Here is a 16,228-nt window from a genome sequence, read left to right on the forward strand (position 1 = left end):
GCATCAAGAATTATTTATTGAAGCACCCCGTGTCCGTGTGTGTATGGTATACACAAGCTGCTAATAAAATAATTTCCGATAAATTTTTGCAGAAATGAAAAATCACAAAATAAATTCAGAGTTTGATAAAAAGAACCAGAAAATAATCGCCAGGTTTCATTGGCTGAAAGAATTGATAACACTTTAAGGTAGAAATCGTATAATTTTCTATTACGAGCTCCGATAAATAATCATTTTGTCGATTTGGCCAGTTTACGCGAGACCAGCAATTCGTGCATTGCTATACGGAATTGGTGTTTTTAAAACATTTTAAATTTTAATAAAATCATCGGATCAATCAATTTATCGTAAATTGTTACATTGAGTTTGGTCATTCAACCAGACTGGCCTCACGCACAGAAAAATAATTCATCGACGGCCTAACTATGTCGCCTAGTCGAGATCACGTAAGGATTAAACTTGAGAAAATATTTGTTGCATTACTCACAACTATGGTGATGGTGATGAGATAGTGGCCTGAAATTATTTCCAATTTGTGTCTATGTGTGAGTGTAAACTACATCCGTGTATATTGTGTTTCACTCCACATACGCACCGTTTTCGATTCGATACCAATAAGACAAAGGAAGGCGACAATGTGATATAACTTGGAAATAATAAAATGAAAATTATCTTGATTTCGTCATTAATAACGTTCGCTATCGATGATTATACCAGAATTGAATTGAATTTTTTTTTTCTTTAATTGAGAGCGATAAGCTCGTAGATTTTTCTATGCGATTGTATGACAAGCTAATTAAAGTTTACCTGAGGTTTTTGTTTTTTCAAATGTTTCGATGCAGTGCGATGACGAATTTATATGAAAACAATCGAATTCAGTGAATTTTAGTGATATTTTTGAGCAGTAACTTTTTTGGGAAAACATTTTCTTTTAATTGTCCTCGTTTTCCAGAATTTTCATATATTTTCCAGTATTTTCCCACATTTTTCCAGAAAAAAGTTTTTTTTTGGAAAATTCAGGAAAATGTAGGAAAATTGTTCAACATTTTCTAGCATTTTCCTATATTTTTCCGGATTTTTTTTTTTTAAATTACAGTCAAAGGCAGTCAATTTTCAGCATAAATTTGCTTCAGCTGTTTTTCAGCTGATCCACACATAAAATCAAAACTGGTTTTCCTTGTTCATACGGTTGAAAGACGTATAAACGGTTGTGATTGTTTGTATGGATCAGCTGAAAAACAGCTGAAGCAAATTTATGCTGAAAATTGACTGCCTTTGACTGTAAGGAAAATGTAGGAAAATTCAAGAAAACATTTTTCCACATTTTTACGAAACTTTTTGTTTTGAAAAACTATGGAAAATGTGGGAAGATTCAAGAAAACCTGGAAAAAGTCACTACTTTTCAGTCACACTGACGAACCATAATAAATTTTCATTTCGCCAAAATGTCTAAGGCTTACTCGTTTGCACTTGATAACACAGACGATCCAAATATATCAGCGGAACTCTGTCAAGAAAACAGATTGTTTTCAAAAGAAAATCTCTTGCCTCAATCTAAGTCGATACATCTAAATAATCCGCTGATATGACAGTCTTGTGGTCACAGTAATTGACTAACTTTTAACTGATAATAAACCGATCAATTAATTTCGTTTCCTTCGACGTGTCTGACTCTATATTTAGAGGTATGTCATGTCACAAATGTCGTTTTAATATGAGAGTGAGATCAAAACATCTCGAAGGGTGGAAAATATGGATGTTCCCGATCAAAACGTTCCCCTACAGTCAGATTCGGTGAAATCTCTGCGTGAATTTGCCTCAGATGATTTCTACTACTTTACCTATCTTAACGATTTATGTCTATCTTAAAGAAAATAAACTTTCTATCTCATCAACCCTATGAGCCACTGCCTATGTTTAAGAAAACTTTTTAGAGAAAATCAAATAAAATTTTAGAAAAATCAAGAAAATTTTCGAAAATCAAGAAAATGTTAAAAAATTAAGAAAAAACACACAATAAACACACGAAAATCTCTACTTTTCATCCTTTTATTCCTAGTCACGTAATAGTTATTTTGTATCTGTTTTGGACGATTGTTTTTAGGCAATTTCGCGAGTTGAAAGTGCCTAAAATCAATCGTCCAAAACAGATACTCAAAAAATTTTGATGTAAGGGATCGGAAACCAGAGAAAAATCTCAAAACTCCCTCATTTTCGGCCCCGACACATGAAATAGTACATTACATTCTAGTTGGGAAATTTTTATTTTGACGAGTGAGAGGTTTGTAGCCCTAGCCGAAGGCAAGGGGTATAGTCCCATAAGTCAAAGTAAAAATTTACCACCTAGCATTTATAATGTTTTACTCGCGAAGGCCCCGGGTTTTAACGTTAGTGTCCGTGAAAGAAACGAGTTTCCCAGGGGTATAGCGAGTAAAATATAATTACATGCTGAGGGCGTCGAAAGAAATGCTTGAAAGATGGAAAGTACAGTTATCGACGATTGTAGCATGTAGTTCCTGAGTAGTGCTAGTTAAAAGGCTTTTTTAGCGAATTCGATTTCAGCACCTCTCATTCGCTAAAAAAGCATTTAAATAACTATTACTACTCTACACCACTCTACATTACACCACGCTATCGAGCTACTACATTATGACCTGCTTCGAATACTTTTATATTAATCGATGGGAAGTGTATCAAAAGTATGATGGTTAAAGCAAGTACGTGCTTGCTTAGTATGTAGTTTTGACAAACAGATTATAGCAAACCTCTATCTTTCTTTTCTTTTCTCTCTTTTGAATTATTAAAGATAATAAATTCTGAACCAATTACAGGGCGAATGGGTCTGGATCAATTCACTCTCAAAAGATGAATTTGCGATACCGATTGGTGGCCAAGCCGTTCGCACGGAAAAGAACAAAATCCTTGTGCGGGACGATGAGGGAAAAGAGTATTGGATACCATCGGATCAGGTAAATCCAATGTTATTAACAAAAAACCAATTAAAGTTCAATGCAGCAACGAACGACAAATTGCAGGTCATCAAAAATATGCACATCACTTCACAGCGGGGTGTCGATGATATGATAACATTGGGGGATCTACAAGAATTTGCAATTTTGAGAAATCTACATTTGCGGTACATGAAGAAGCAGATTTATGTAAGTGATTTGTGGGTTCTCTTTGATTTAAAACTATTTTTAGAATTAGACACTGCGGCTGCATCCATGCACTGTTTCTTTTAACTCAAAATTAGTAAGAATCGCCAATAAAAGCAAGGCAGCTTTCTCAAATAGCAATGTCATCTGTTATCGATTCGATAGTGATGATAAAAGTAAACGATTGGCTTGAGCAGTGTGGTCTTATAAATACCAAACCAACGCACGGTTTTGATCAAACTAATGAAGTAAAAGATTGTGTTCCAATCTGTTCTGAATATCTAGAAGTGCTAGATTCAGTAATCATCCGTCTGCGACAGTTTCAATTAGCAAAAATGACAACAACTGGTTTTGGGAAAGTATTTTTTCTAGAATTTTCGCACATTTTCCTAAATTTTCCTTACTTTTCCTAAAAAATATGGTAAAATGATTTCCCAAATACATTCACTGGAAAATACCCTAATGTCATCTTTATTCCAGAAACTTTGTTCGAATTTTCTAGATTTTCTAACGTCAGACTTCACAAAGTCTAGGAAAATAGCGATAATTTCAATTCCAGCACACATTTCATTTCCAATGACATCTCAATGTGTAAATAGTCGATAATGATCATATACTGTCGAGAATCAATTCGGTAGTATTTACCACTCTAGGCCCTTCGTTCCACTCAGGAGAACGCTTTAACAAAACTTGTTACACTGTGAAATTCTTCATTACCTAGGATTCATTGCTTTGATGAATTTGTTACTCCTGTCGGTTCACAATAAATAATCGATTAAATGCAACTATTGAGGATTGTTACACCCACGTAATGAATCAGAACCTATTTTCGTGAAATTGATTCTTGACAATTCCTGAAAACCTTAAAAGTTACTGAAAATTCAGAGGAAAATTCTTGAAAACTTTTTAATGAAGTAATGAAATTGTAAAAAAACGCATTTAAAATTCGTGAAAATTCTTGAAAATTTCGAAATTTTATGAAAATTCTTAAAATTCCTGAATTTCTTAAAAATTCCTAAAATCTTCAAAATTCCTGAAATTGTTGAAAATTCCTGAAAATTTTCGAAAAAAAATACTGAAATTCATTCACTGAATACTGTCAGAGTTGACGTTACAGGCGTACAGATTCGGAAGCCTCAACTTCACTGATCAACGCGGTGGAATCCCCTTATACTGAGCACACTATATCTTGCATATTTCCTGTTCCATCGCAAGAGATTTTTTTTCTGAATTGCAAACCATTAACCCATTAATCGAGTTCTACGTGAAGTTGAGTTCATTTTTTTCACTTCAAAAATAAACAGTCAACACAAAACATGTCGCCGATAACGGCTATCTTAATTAGGAACTTACCACAATGACGCATCAAACCTCTTTTTTATAGCTTTATCTAATCTGCAACAAAACAATAAAAAAAATCGAATTTCTTTTGTCATGTCTGTAATCTCCACAAACACCTGAATAAATTACCGCACATACCACACCGTGCAATAATTTGCTACACCATTTTCCACACACATGTTCCTCGTAATTTTGTTATTTCAGACATACACCGGCAGCATGTTGGTAGCCATTAATCCATACGAAATTCTTCCTATTTACACCAACAATGAGATAACAAATTATCGGAATAGAAAAATTGGCGACCTGCCACCGCACATATTTGCGATTGGTGATAGCGCTTTTCAGGAAATATTACGCGAAAATGTTGATCAATGCATCGTTATCAGCGGTGAATCCGGTGCGGGTAAAACGGAGAGCACAAAATTGATTTTGCAATATTTGGCCGCGATCAGTGGCAAGCATTCGTGGATCGAACAGCAGATAATCGATGCCAATCCAGGCAAGTATACCAAAGCGAATATGGGTGAATAGAGCCGCCGTTATCAATTTCTTTTCTCATTGCAAATTCTAGTCATGGAAGCGTTCGGTAATGCCAAGACCATCCGAAACGATAACAGTTCCAGATTTGGAAAGTACATTGACATCCACTTCAGCCGGAAGGGAGTCATACACGGAGCGAAGATCGACCAGTATCTGTTGGAGAAGTCGAGAATCGTTTCGCAGAATCGCGGTGAACGAAATTATCACATTTTCTATTCGATGCTGGCTGGTTTGAGTAAGGATGAAAAACGACGGTTAGAGCTGGAAGATGCGTCGAAGTATAGCTACTTAGTTGGAGGAGGAGTTCTGGCATGTGATAATAGGAATGAGGTCATGGTGAGTACTCGTTGAATTTGTCGACTGTTGAATTAGGAGATCGATCGGGTAAGGAAGTTCACATTTTGTCTGAAGATGATATCTGTGTGGGTCTTCAAAGTGCACACATAGACGTTATTCGTGTGAGAAAAGATAAGTCCCACAAGTGTCGACCTTATCGTTTCGTCTGCAAATTTATCGCTGGTAAGAAGGTTCAGTGACCCTTTAAGTACGGTCAATCAATGAAAGGCCACTGCCGAACAAAATACGTTTTCTCGGGTTCGATTGCATTAAAGGGTACATAGGGTGACAAGGATGAATGGAGATTATGCTTGGTAGAGTAACGCAAAACTTAGTTGGCACTTTGTTCATTGCTCAGTATGTTCAGTCTGCTCCTTCTTTCTATTCCATCACAGTCTGTCACTTCACTCCTAATCAAAACTCAGAATCGAAACCATTGTTGTAACTAAAATCGAGCAAACTTTTCGCACAGGAATTCGCTGAACTGAAAGCAGCCATGAAAGTGCTATCGTTCTCGGACAACGAAATGTGGGAAATATTCCGATTGCTCGGAGCACTCCTACATTTTGGCAATCTAAAGTACAAAGGCATTGTCGTTCAGAACATCGACGCAACGGAAATAAATGATAGCGCAAATGCATCACGTATTGCCACCCTGCTGGGCGTGCCGAAAAGTTCGCTGTGCGACGCATTAACACGGAAAACGATTTTCGCTCACGGCGAACGAGTGGTTTCGTCGATATCGAAGGAGCATGCGTTGGAAGCTAGAGATGCGTTTGTGAAAGCCATTTACGGACGGATATTCGTTATGATCGTGAACAAGATCAATGACACAATTTTCAAATCCAACGGAATGAGACACCGAGTGTCGATTGGAGTGCTGGATATCTTTGGATTTGAGAATTTTACCAACAATAGTTTTGAGCAGCTGTGCATTAGTAGGAAGCGAATTGTATTCCAGCGGACCAATTAATCGATTAACCGAAAATCTCCTTTCAGATTACGCCAACGAAAGTCTGCAGCAGTTCTTCGTAAAGCACATCTTCAAGGTATGCAAACCAAAAATTCATTTCTCACCCATTCATTAAACTGACCACTTACTCCAGATGGAACAAGAAGAATACACCAAAGAAGGTATCAACTGGCAGCACATCACTTTCGTGGACAACCAAGACGTGCTGGACATGATTGGCATCAAATCTTTGAACATAATGGCTCTGATCGACGAAGAATCTAAATTTCCGAAGGGATCCGATTCGACCATGTTGTCTAAGCTGCACTCGACGCATAGCACCAAAAATATTTATCTAAAACCGAAATCCGACCAAACGTCCAATTTCGGCATTCAGCACTTTGCTGGGGTGGTGTTCTACAATCCGAATGGTAAGCTCGGCGTGTTGGGATCGATGTCGTGCAGATTCTCTCATAGATTGCAAATTTTTAGGTTTTCTTGAAAAGAACAGAGACTCAGTCAATACCGACTTGAAAGAACTCGTCGCCACATCGTCAAACCAATTTCTACTCAGCCTGTTCGCAAACGACAGTACCGTCGACACTAGCAAAAAATCGGTCACATTATCCGCTCAGTTTCGTACCTCATTGGATCTGTTGATCAAAACGTTGTCAGCGTGTCACCCGTTCTTCATTCGATGCATTAAGCCCAACGAAGATAAGAAGCCAAATGTAAGTGGACAAAGAAAGACGAAGGGGGAGCGTCTGGCCGTTATTGACCATGATTTTATTTGCAGAAATTCGACAAGGACCTCTGTGTTCGACAGCTTAGATACTCAGGAATGATGGAGACGGCTCGGATACGCCGGGCAGGATATCCCATACGACACAATTATAAAGACTTTGTCGAACGTTACCGCCATTTAGGAATTGGGTAAGTTTCGTTAGGGTTAAGGCTCAGCCTAGTCTAGAAGAGGCACTACATTTCGATTTCTCTCCACAGAATCGGTCCGGCGCACAAGGCCAATTGCAAAGATGCGACGAAGAGCATATGCAACCATGTGCTGAAGAACATGCCCGACTACCAGTTCGGTGAGACTAAAGTATTTCTGAAGGATGCTCATGACATTTACCTGGAAGAGGAACGAACACGGATCTACTTGAAATACGTTCTGATACTACAGCGCGGCTTCCGACGAGTGATATTCAAACGATGGTTGGAACGACACAGAAACGCTGCAATTATGATACAAAAGAATTGGCGTGGACGAGGCTATCGTCGCGATTTTCTTGTCATGCGCAAAGGAATCCATCGACTCCAGGCCTGCATTCAATCGCGTCAGTTGGCCTACAAGTATTCACAGACGCGCAAGAATATGGTTGCCATACAGGCGCATTGTCGTGGCTATTTGACGAGAAAGCGTGTAAAGGGCAGAATCGCCGAAAAGTCGGCTCGGTTGCAGGAATTGTTGCTGTTGCGAAAGACGGAGGAAAAACAATTCAGACAAGCGGGCAATCCGAATTGGGCGGACGATGCAAAGGTTAACTTTATGGCCCGGTTTGCCGAACTGTCCCACGAATTTGATGTGCGCAACCAACCGAAAGCGGAGCCGATCGATCACAATATTAACATTGAGGAGAATAATCGAGTGATTGACGATGTGTTCGATTTCTTGAAACATACGTCAACGTCGCCAGAACTGTTGCCGAAACCGAAGAAATTGAACGGAGTAAGCAAAATGATTAGTAGCTTTGAGCAACACTATAAAATTAAGAAAAAAGTTCCGAGCAAACTGCTGTCTAGGCCTGTAAATTTTTACACATACGAGTCGAGACTGTGAGGCCATTTTGTGGGCATAATATCACTTGACTATGCTTCCATTATACTTACATTCGACACTTCTTTCGAAGATTTTCTTCACTGCCAAATCTCAATCTAATAGACAGATCCCACTGCCGTGATCCCTCTTTAAATAGACCAAAAATGACCAAATTATTACGCGAACGATTTTCATCACACACACTCCTCTAAGTAAATTTAAAATCGAAAGATAAGCGATAAAACTTTGAAGACATTTCACATTTACATTGTACATAAAACATAATACACTTCTGTTTAAACATAAGAACAAACATTGTGGTTTTCATTCATCCAAATAATACGCTTTTGAAATTCTAATAGAGAAATGATAATAGATGGCGCTGCTCCATCCGCTCTGTTATCATTTCTCCGAATTCTTATTATCAACATTGCTTGCATTCCGTCCGCATTGATAAGGTGAAATTATGGTCGCGTTTGAACATCCAAAGCGCAGAGAGATAAAGAGAGAGAAAGAGAGATATTGTGTACTCCCGTCACATAGTCAAACATTTTGCAGTTCTTTCACCAAACTTCGTACTCGCAAATTGAATGACCGCGCTCACTCTTGAAGCGAGAAAAAGTCAAGGTAAATATAGTGTGGAGGTAGTGCCACCCAGACGTCTTGTGTAGCACATTAGTTCGATACCGCTGAGGGGCCGTTCATAAATTACGTAACGCAAAAATCAACATTTTTCAGACCCCCCCCCCGGGTCTGTAACGCTAAAAGGGTCAAGTTTGACCCAATTTTGTTAGAACCGTAACGCTTGCCTCATACCCCCCCCTCCCCCCTCTTGCGTTACGTAATTTATGAACGGCCCCTGACATCTTTTTTTTAAATGGTTGAGTATGATTTACTTAAGTCTCCATTTCATGTTTTGTTTTTGTCGAAGGGAGGTGATGGCGTTGTTATCGAACTTTCGTGCCACCGCACATCTGATTCGGTCATATGGCATCACCTCCACAGCATATTTACCTTGGAAAAAGTCATATGAAATCAACATGGAATGGATGCCCAATGTAGATTTCGTTGGAGATGTCAATGTCATCCGGCCTAGTATATAAGTTCAATGCATCTTTTTTTTAAATGGTTGAATATGATTCTGTTATGAATGGCATTACCTCCCCACTATATATATACCTTGGAAAAGCCTACACTGTCTCAACTAAATCTATTTTTTATTGAAAGTTAACACACTTGTGGCGGTTACTGTAGTCGTAAGAAAAAATGTATTTTTGTAAAAGTTATAATCGAAATGAAATACGAAACGTCTGCAATGGATTCTTTGCAAAATTGTACATTTAGGCGGAAAAATATTCGTTTTTCGCTGAATTCCGTGAACCATTTTTTTTTAAGTAAAACCATTCAAGTACGCAACAATGTAAAAATTTTAAAGGAAAAATTGGTCTGTGAGTCAAACCTTAACCTATTTGGAGAAACCCGCAGAGATTCCATAAATCACCCACAAACCAATTTTTCCTTTAAAAGTAACTCATTTTTGCATGCTTAAATGGTTTAAAAAAAGGTTTTGGTTCAAAGAAACCATCAAAAACTAATATTTTTCCGCCTAAATGTAGGTTAAAAAATTTGCAAAGAGTCCATTGCTCTTAAGAGGCATGATGCTTAGCTAAAATTGTAGCCCACAATTGTGTGTTTCGCATTTTATTTCGATGATACTCTTCACAAGAATCCTTTTTTTAAGGTACGACCGCAATCACGACCATGCATAGGCATGGGCGATAATGCTAATGATTATCGATAATTATCGATATCGATATTTTGATAATTATCGAGTTTCGATATTTTGATAATTATTAAATTATCGATAACGATATGATTAATCGATAACTTCTTTCGATTGATATTATCGATAATTTTGAAAGATATCATCAAAAGTAATTTAAAATCCAGTATTTAAAAATCGCCCTAATGTATGCTTTTCAGCAAAGTACCGGTGCCTCTTAAGAGGCATTATAACAAGGTAAATATATGGGCGGAGGTAATGTCATATGTAACCGAATCAGATGTACAGTGGCACGAAAGTTTGCTATAAACGCCATCTCTCCCCCTTTAAAAACACAAAATTGCTTAGAAACCTGGGCCATCTGTTTTATGATAGGCACAACATTTTGTATAGTACCCAAGTGAATCATAGTCAACCATTTCAAAAAAAGGTGTCATTAGCATCGAACTATTGTGCTTAGCCGCGTGTCTGAATGACATTACATCCGCCCATATATTTACCTTGGTAAATAACAAGAAAAAACAGTTGGTCATCTGTTAGCGACACCGAAAACAAAAGTAAGCGATAAGCAAGAGCTGCTGCTTTCTTATAGCAAATTGTAAGCAATAGAAGTAGCAGATTCAGTGACTTTACTGTAGCCTTTATAAACGGGGTAATATGATGGCGAGATGTTCTTCTTGAATCTAGTTACATGATTTTTGTTAAGTTCTTTTAGCCTAGGAGTTGGGGTGTTGTTCATAAATTACATACGTTGCAAAAATCGTCGATTTCGAGACTTAACTCGATTGCAATTACAGGTCGAAAAATATTGTAAGTAAATCTTTTCTGGATAACTGATCTGCTGACTAGAAATTAGGCATGAAAGCAGGTCCCAGTTTAGGATTTTTTTCTCGATAATTCTGAGAATTTTCAAGAATTCCAAGAATTTGCAAGAATTTTTTTTAGCATGAAAGTTCAGTTTACAATTTTGTGAAGAATTTCTGGAAATTGTAAAAATTTGCAAGAATTCTGAGATTTTTAAAGAATAAAGTCACGAAAACAGCTGTTGCATAAAAGAATAATTACCGAGATCGTCTTTTCAATGGTTGCTGCTGCAATAAATATTTTAATCAAAAATTTTCGGTACTCCCTACTCTTCTCCAGATGTACATATATTTCATACTAGTTTTCCGCTACTCTTACCGACCCACTTAGTTTAGAATCACTTTCACGAATTACTGAAGATGAGAGCCGGATCCGAAAATCAATGTTAATTGAAACGTTTCATTGAACGAAGATTGTATAAATAGTTCGTATTTTTCAGGAGGAATTTATAGGCATCCCGCAATCTGAACATACTCAAGAAGATTTATCGGAATTCAATTTCCAAAAGTATGCCGCCACCTACTTTGCTGGAAATCAGTCATATCAATTCAGTAAGCGGCAGCTGAAATGTGCCCTATTGGACTTATCGTCTACTGCCGATCAGATATCCGCACAGGTTACCTTCACTTAACGCATAAATGTTCCGTTGATTCATTCACACCCCAAAATATCACACAGGCAATTTGGATTACCATTCTACGGTTTATGGGCGATATAGCCGAAGCGAAATACGACGAGGATGACGAGGACACCAGACGAGTGTCGGTGATGCAACGACTCAACACGACAATTGGCAAAGCCAAATCGAAAGCTCTACAAGAAGAGCTACTGAATCAGTCTGATCATCAGAAATTGATTCAAAAAACGTTGAAAAGGAAGTCAAAACTGCCGCAGGAGTTACGCAAATTGGCCGAGAATGACCGAGAGGAAATGGTGTACTATCAGAATTGGTTGAGTTCGAGGAGCGGTAATTTAGAAAAATTACATTTCATAATCGGGCACGGAATATTGAAACCGGCTTTAAGGTTGGCCGATTACGTTCGGTTGATACGAATCTTGAAATGCTGAAACTGTTCTCGATTGCAGGGACGAGATTTACTGCCAAATTTGCAAACAGTTATCGAACAATCCTCATCACACTTCATACGCGAAGGGATGGATTTTACTGTCACTCTGCGTCGGATGCTTCCCGCCGTCCGATCGATTCAAGCAATACCTACGAGCATTCCTGAAAAGTGGACCGGAGTTGTTTGCTCCGTATTGTGAAGAGCGGCTTTTTAGAACTCTCAAGGTATGTAAAGGACTGATGTGCCGGACTGGCTGAAGAAAGCCCTTCGGGCGTTGTATGAAGTCAATTTGTAAAAAGCTCTTGATTGCCCTTCATTCATTCAAAAATCAAAAAGCCATTTGGGCATCGCCCATCGGCCAAGGAAGGAGTGGAAGCGTAAATAATTTTTGTTATTAACCAGAATGGCCTGAGAACACAGCCACCATCCTGGCTTGAATTGCAAACTACAAGGACGAAAGCTCCAATTTACCTAAACATCACATTCATGGATGGGTCTAGCCGGCCGATTGAAGTCGATTCAGCATCGACAGCTCGGGAAGTTGTTTCACAAATTGCTGCCAATCTTGGCATAGTTGACACCTTCGGGTTCTCGATTTACGTGAAACTTTTCGATAAGGTTCCTAACTTCCATCCTACCAAATGAGCTTCTCGAGTAACAAATCGATTTTAGGTAATGTCCATTGGAAGCGGCAGGGAGCACATCATGGATGCAATATCGAATTGTGAACAATATGCAAAGGAGCAAGGCGGTAACGAACGGAACGCCCCGTGGAAATTATTTTTCCGCAAGGAAATGTTCGCTCCGTGGTACAATCCAGCTGGTGATACAGTGGCAACAGAATTGATTTACCGACAAGTGGTGCAAGGAATAAACTATGGAGAGTACCGTTGCAAATCGGACAAAGATATTGCAGTGTTGGGGGCGTTGAGATATTATGCTGAATATGGAGCGGAAATGAACGATGAGGTAGGTGAAAGGGATCATTGAAAGGCGGAGAAAATTGATTATTCATGGTACCCCTGACTGATTCGATCAATTACGTGTACAGGTGCTACAGAAGGTGCTGATGGACTACATACCGAAGGATCTAATTCAGAACAGCGTAACTCTGGAAGACAAATGGAGGAAACTGATCAGGGAGGCGTTCCAGCAAAACCAATATGTAAAAGATAGAGCACCACGAATAGCAGCTAAGGTTTGTCGTCGATTTTAAAAAAACCGTTCATGGTCGTCACACCGAATTGTGTTAATCATTTAGGAAGACATTGTCATCTTCGCTCAATTAAATTGGCCGATGATGTTCTCGCGCTTCTTTGAATCGGTTCAGTCCAGTGGTCCCCAATTGTCCACGAAAAATGTTATCATCGGTGTGAATTGGACTGGCATGTTTTTAATCAGCGAACAGGAAGAAATTCTGGTAATCATTTTTGGAAACTAGCGTTAGCAACGGATGAACTGACTGCCTTTATGTCAATTTCTATTTCAAGCTCGAATTAACGTTCGCTGAGATCCTCTCCATATCGCGTGAAGAAAACGACGAGACCAACATCGATGATCTCATCATCAACACCGTGCAAAAAGAGGATTTCGTATTCAAGTGCTACGAGGCCGTCGAGGTGGTCGAATTGATAATGCTAATTATGGACACCATCAAGAAAAATTCGATTTACGCCGTTGTCGTTCAGGTAACACTCCAAATGAAATTAAAGAAGAAAATGAATTCTCATCAAATCCTCTCAACCTCAAGGACTACACGCATCCTGAGAACTCCGAGTCATATCTTAAGTTGGCGAAGGGAGATTTGATTACGTTCGAAGCGGGAACAAACGGCGAAATTGTAATGTCTCCTCAGAGTACATGGTGTCGTGGTGAATGCAACGGTAAGGTTGGCGAATTTCCAACCGACGTGGTGTACGTTCTACCGTCACTGAGTCCTCCGCGTAAGAAAATTGTAAAACTTTTCAAAGATGGAGCTGTGCAGCCGCGTAAGCATGCTGCTCCAAATTACAATACACTGCAACGTCAGAAGATGCACAACTTGAGGCGTTATGCGAACGAGAACTTCCGCGCTCATATCGAGTAAGTTTGAATTTCCATTGTTTCCATTCACTGTTTCTCAACTGTGAATAACTTAGAGCCCCACGCCGATCGTCAACAATGATGCCAGCTCGACGAACTACACAAGAGGAACTCTGGCGCCACACAAGGGAACCAATAAAAGCTCCACTTTTGCAAAAGCTTCAGAGAGTCAAAGAACCGTTCGAACAAGCCGTGGCAATATTCAGCCTCATCCTAAAAGTATTGACCGATTTACGACTGTTAAAGCCTTGTCTGTTCTAATGCGAATCCAATGTTGTAGTACATGGGTGATTTACCGAGTGGAAAGTCCAAAATCAACACCGACCTGATATTCGAACCAGCCCAGAAAAATGAAATGCTCCGCGATGAGGTCTATTGCCAGATTATGAAGCAGCTGACCGATAATCGCATTCAGATTAGCGAAGAAAGGGGATGGGAACTAATGTGGTTGGCAACTGGTGTAATGTTACCGACTCCTGCCTTACTCAAAGAACTCCTGGAATTCCTCAAGACCAGACACAATGACTTGGCCGTTGAATCACTCAATCGACTGCAGAAGACAATCAGAATTGGCGAGAGACAACATCCACCGTACATCATTGAGGTGGAAGCCATTAAGTACCGAACCATGCAGATTTATCATAAGGTAGGCATTGCGCAGTCCCTTGCTGGGAGTAGTAGATGTTGTTGATCAACGTCATTTCAAATTGCAGATCTACTTCCCTGATGATACGGACGAGGCTTTCGAAATTGAATCGTCTACGAAGGCAAAACATTTGATTGAGTCGATTTCCAAGCGTCTCGAACTGAAATCGAGCGAGGGATTCAGCTTGTTCGTTAAGATTCTCGATAAGGTAACGTTTGATGTGAAGTTTGAATGGATAGTGGATGTGTAACTGGTAACTGATTCTTCCGTAGGCGTTCTCAGTCCCGGAAGAGCAATTCATTTTCGATTTCATTTACGAACTTGTGGACTGGATGAAAGAAACGATGCCAAATCGAACGAGTGAGTGTCTATGCCTTCCAAACAAGCCTTGAGAGCTCGAACAGATCTACCAATTCCAAAAATCTAAATTCTCCTCCTAGGTGACCAACAAATCCAGTGCAACTACCAATTGTTCTTCATGAAGAAACTCTGGATCAATACCGTACCCGGCAAGGATCGGAACGCCGATTTAATATTCTATTTCCCGCAAGAAGTTCCCAAGTTCCTCAACGGATACTACAAAGTCTCGAAAACGGATGCCATGAAATTCGGCGCTTTGTTGTATCGCATTCAATTCGGCAAAAATTCCGTGCCGCTACAGCAGCAAATTCACACCGTTCTGCCGCAAATACTGCCGGAAGATGTGATCCACATGGCCAAGCCGGATGAATGGAAAAAGTTAATTTCTAGCGTGTACAACACTCACGTTGACATGGATGAGGATCAATCGAAATTAGAATTTTTGAAATTGATCAGCACCTATCCAACATTCGGTTCGACGTTCTTTGTGGTGAAGCAGGCGACCGATAAAAATTTACCGGAAACGATATTGATTGCAATCAACAGGAATGGATTCAATGTCATCGATCCCGAAAAGAGGGTAAAATGTTCTTTCCTCGTCTGTAAAGTAACTGGTCGTTCAGTGGCTACAAAATTTGTCTACTTCCTCAGGTTACGATCGAAACGTACGAGTTTTCGAAATTGAATTTCTGGAGCTCGGGCAACACTTACTTCCACATCCGTTTCGGAAACATGATGGGAGCCTCGAAACTATTGTGCGAAACGACACAAGGCTACAAAATGGATGACCTGTTGTCGTCCTATATTCGATACATGAGATCTCAGAAACAAACTGGCATTTGAATTGGGCGCTAAGTGTGTTCGAGATGACGATTTTGAATAAAATTTAATAATAGTTTGTACATGGATGTCGTTTTGTTCCTCCTAAAAATCAATTGCGCATAAAGCTTTCGCATCCGACGACAATTATAGTCATTCAATCTGGTACTTCTTCGGCTTCAAGTATCGCAATGTGTTTGAAATCAAATCTACTACTTCATTTGTTTTAACAAATATTTTGCTTTAATAAGAGCACACAAGCCTGAGCTCTCCGCATGAATTTTGGTCGTCATTGTCAATAACAGATGCTAACAGTGCGAACGTGGAATGACCTTTTGTTTTTTATTACACGAGATAGATTGATGTTTGGCATTGTTGTTTAAATGTAAATGTCTCCGAGTGGTTCTAAACTTGTGACCACGGCAGCGTAAAATAAACCAGGCAGGAGCGGTTCATTTTCG

The 16,228-nt window shown here is 39.3% G+C and overlaps 1 protein-coding gene across 1 annotated transcript; it reads left to right on the plus strand.

Annotated features, from left to right (window-relative positions):
* The first annotated feature begins 236 nt into the window (after positions 1–236).
* On the plus strand, positions 237–15,851 carry LOC119075312 (myosin-VIIa-like). Its single transcript, XM_037181726.1, has 26 exons — positions 237–446; positions 2,832–2,969; positions 3,036–3,158; positions 4,701–4,998; positions 5,071–5,375; positions 5,848–6,313; positions 6,375–6,424; positions 6,482–6,758; positions 6,820–7,058; positions 7,124–7,260; positions 7,330–8,056; positions 11,233–11,409; positions 11,472–11,818; positions 11,880–12,084; positions 12,263–12,478; positions 12,533–12,829; positions 12,912–13,058; positions 13,122–13,280; positions 13,351–13,548; positions 13,611–13,942; positions 13,999–14,161; positions 14,223–14,588; positions 14,656–14,796; positions 14,861–14,948; positions 15,029–15,528; positions 15,600–15,851. The coding sequence occupies exons 1-26, from the start codon at positions 426–428 to the stop codon at positions 15,789–15,791; spliced, it is 6,309 nt and encodes a 2,102-aa protein (XP_037037621.1). The 5' UTR covers positions 237–425; the 3' UTR covers positions 15,792–15,851.
* Positions 15,852–16,228: the final 377 nt, after the last annotated feature.

Source organism: Bradysia coprophila, unplaced genomic scaffold (assembly GCF_014529535.1).
Source record: "Bradysia coprophila strain Holo2 unplaced genomic scaffold, BU_Bcop_v1 contig_200, whole genome shotgun sequence".
Taxonomy (NCBI): Eukaryota; Metazoa; Arthropoda; class Insecta; order Diptera; family Sciaridae; genus Bradysia; species Bradysia coprophila.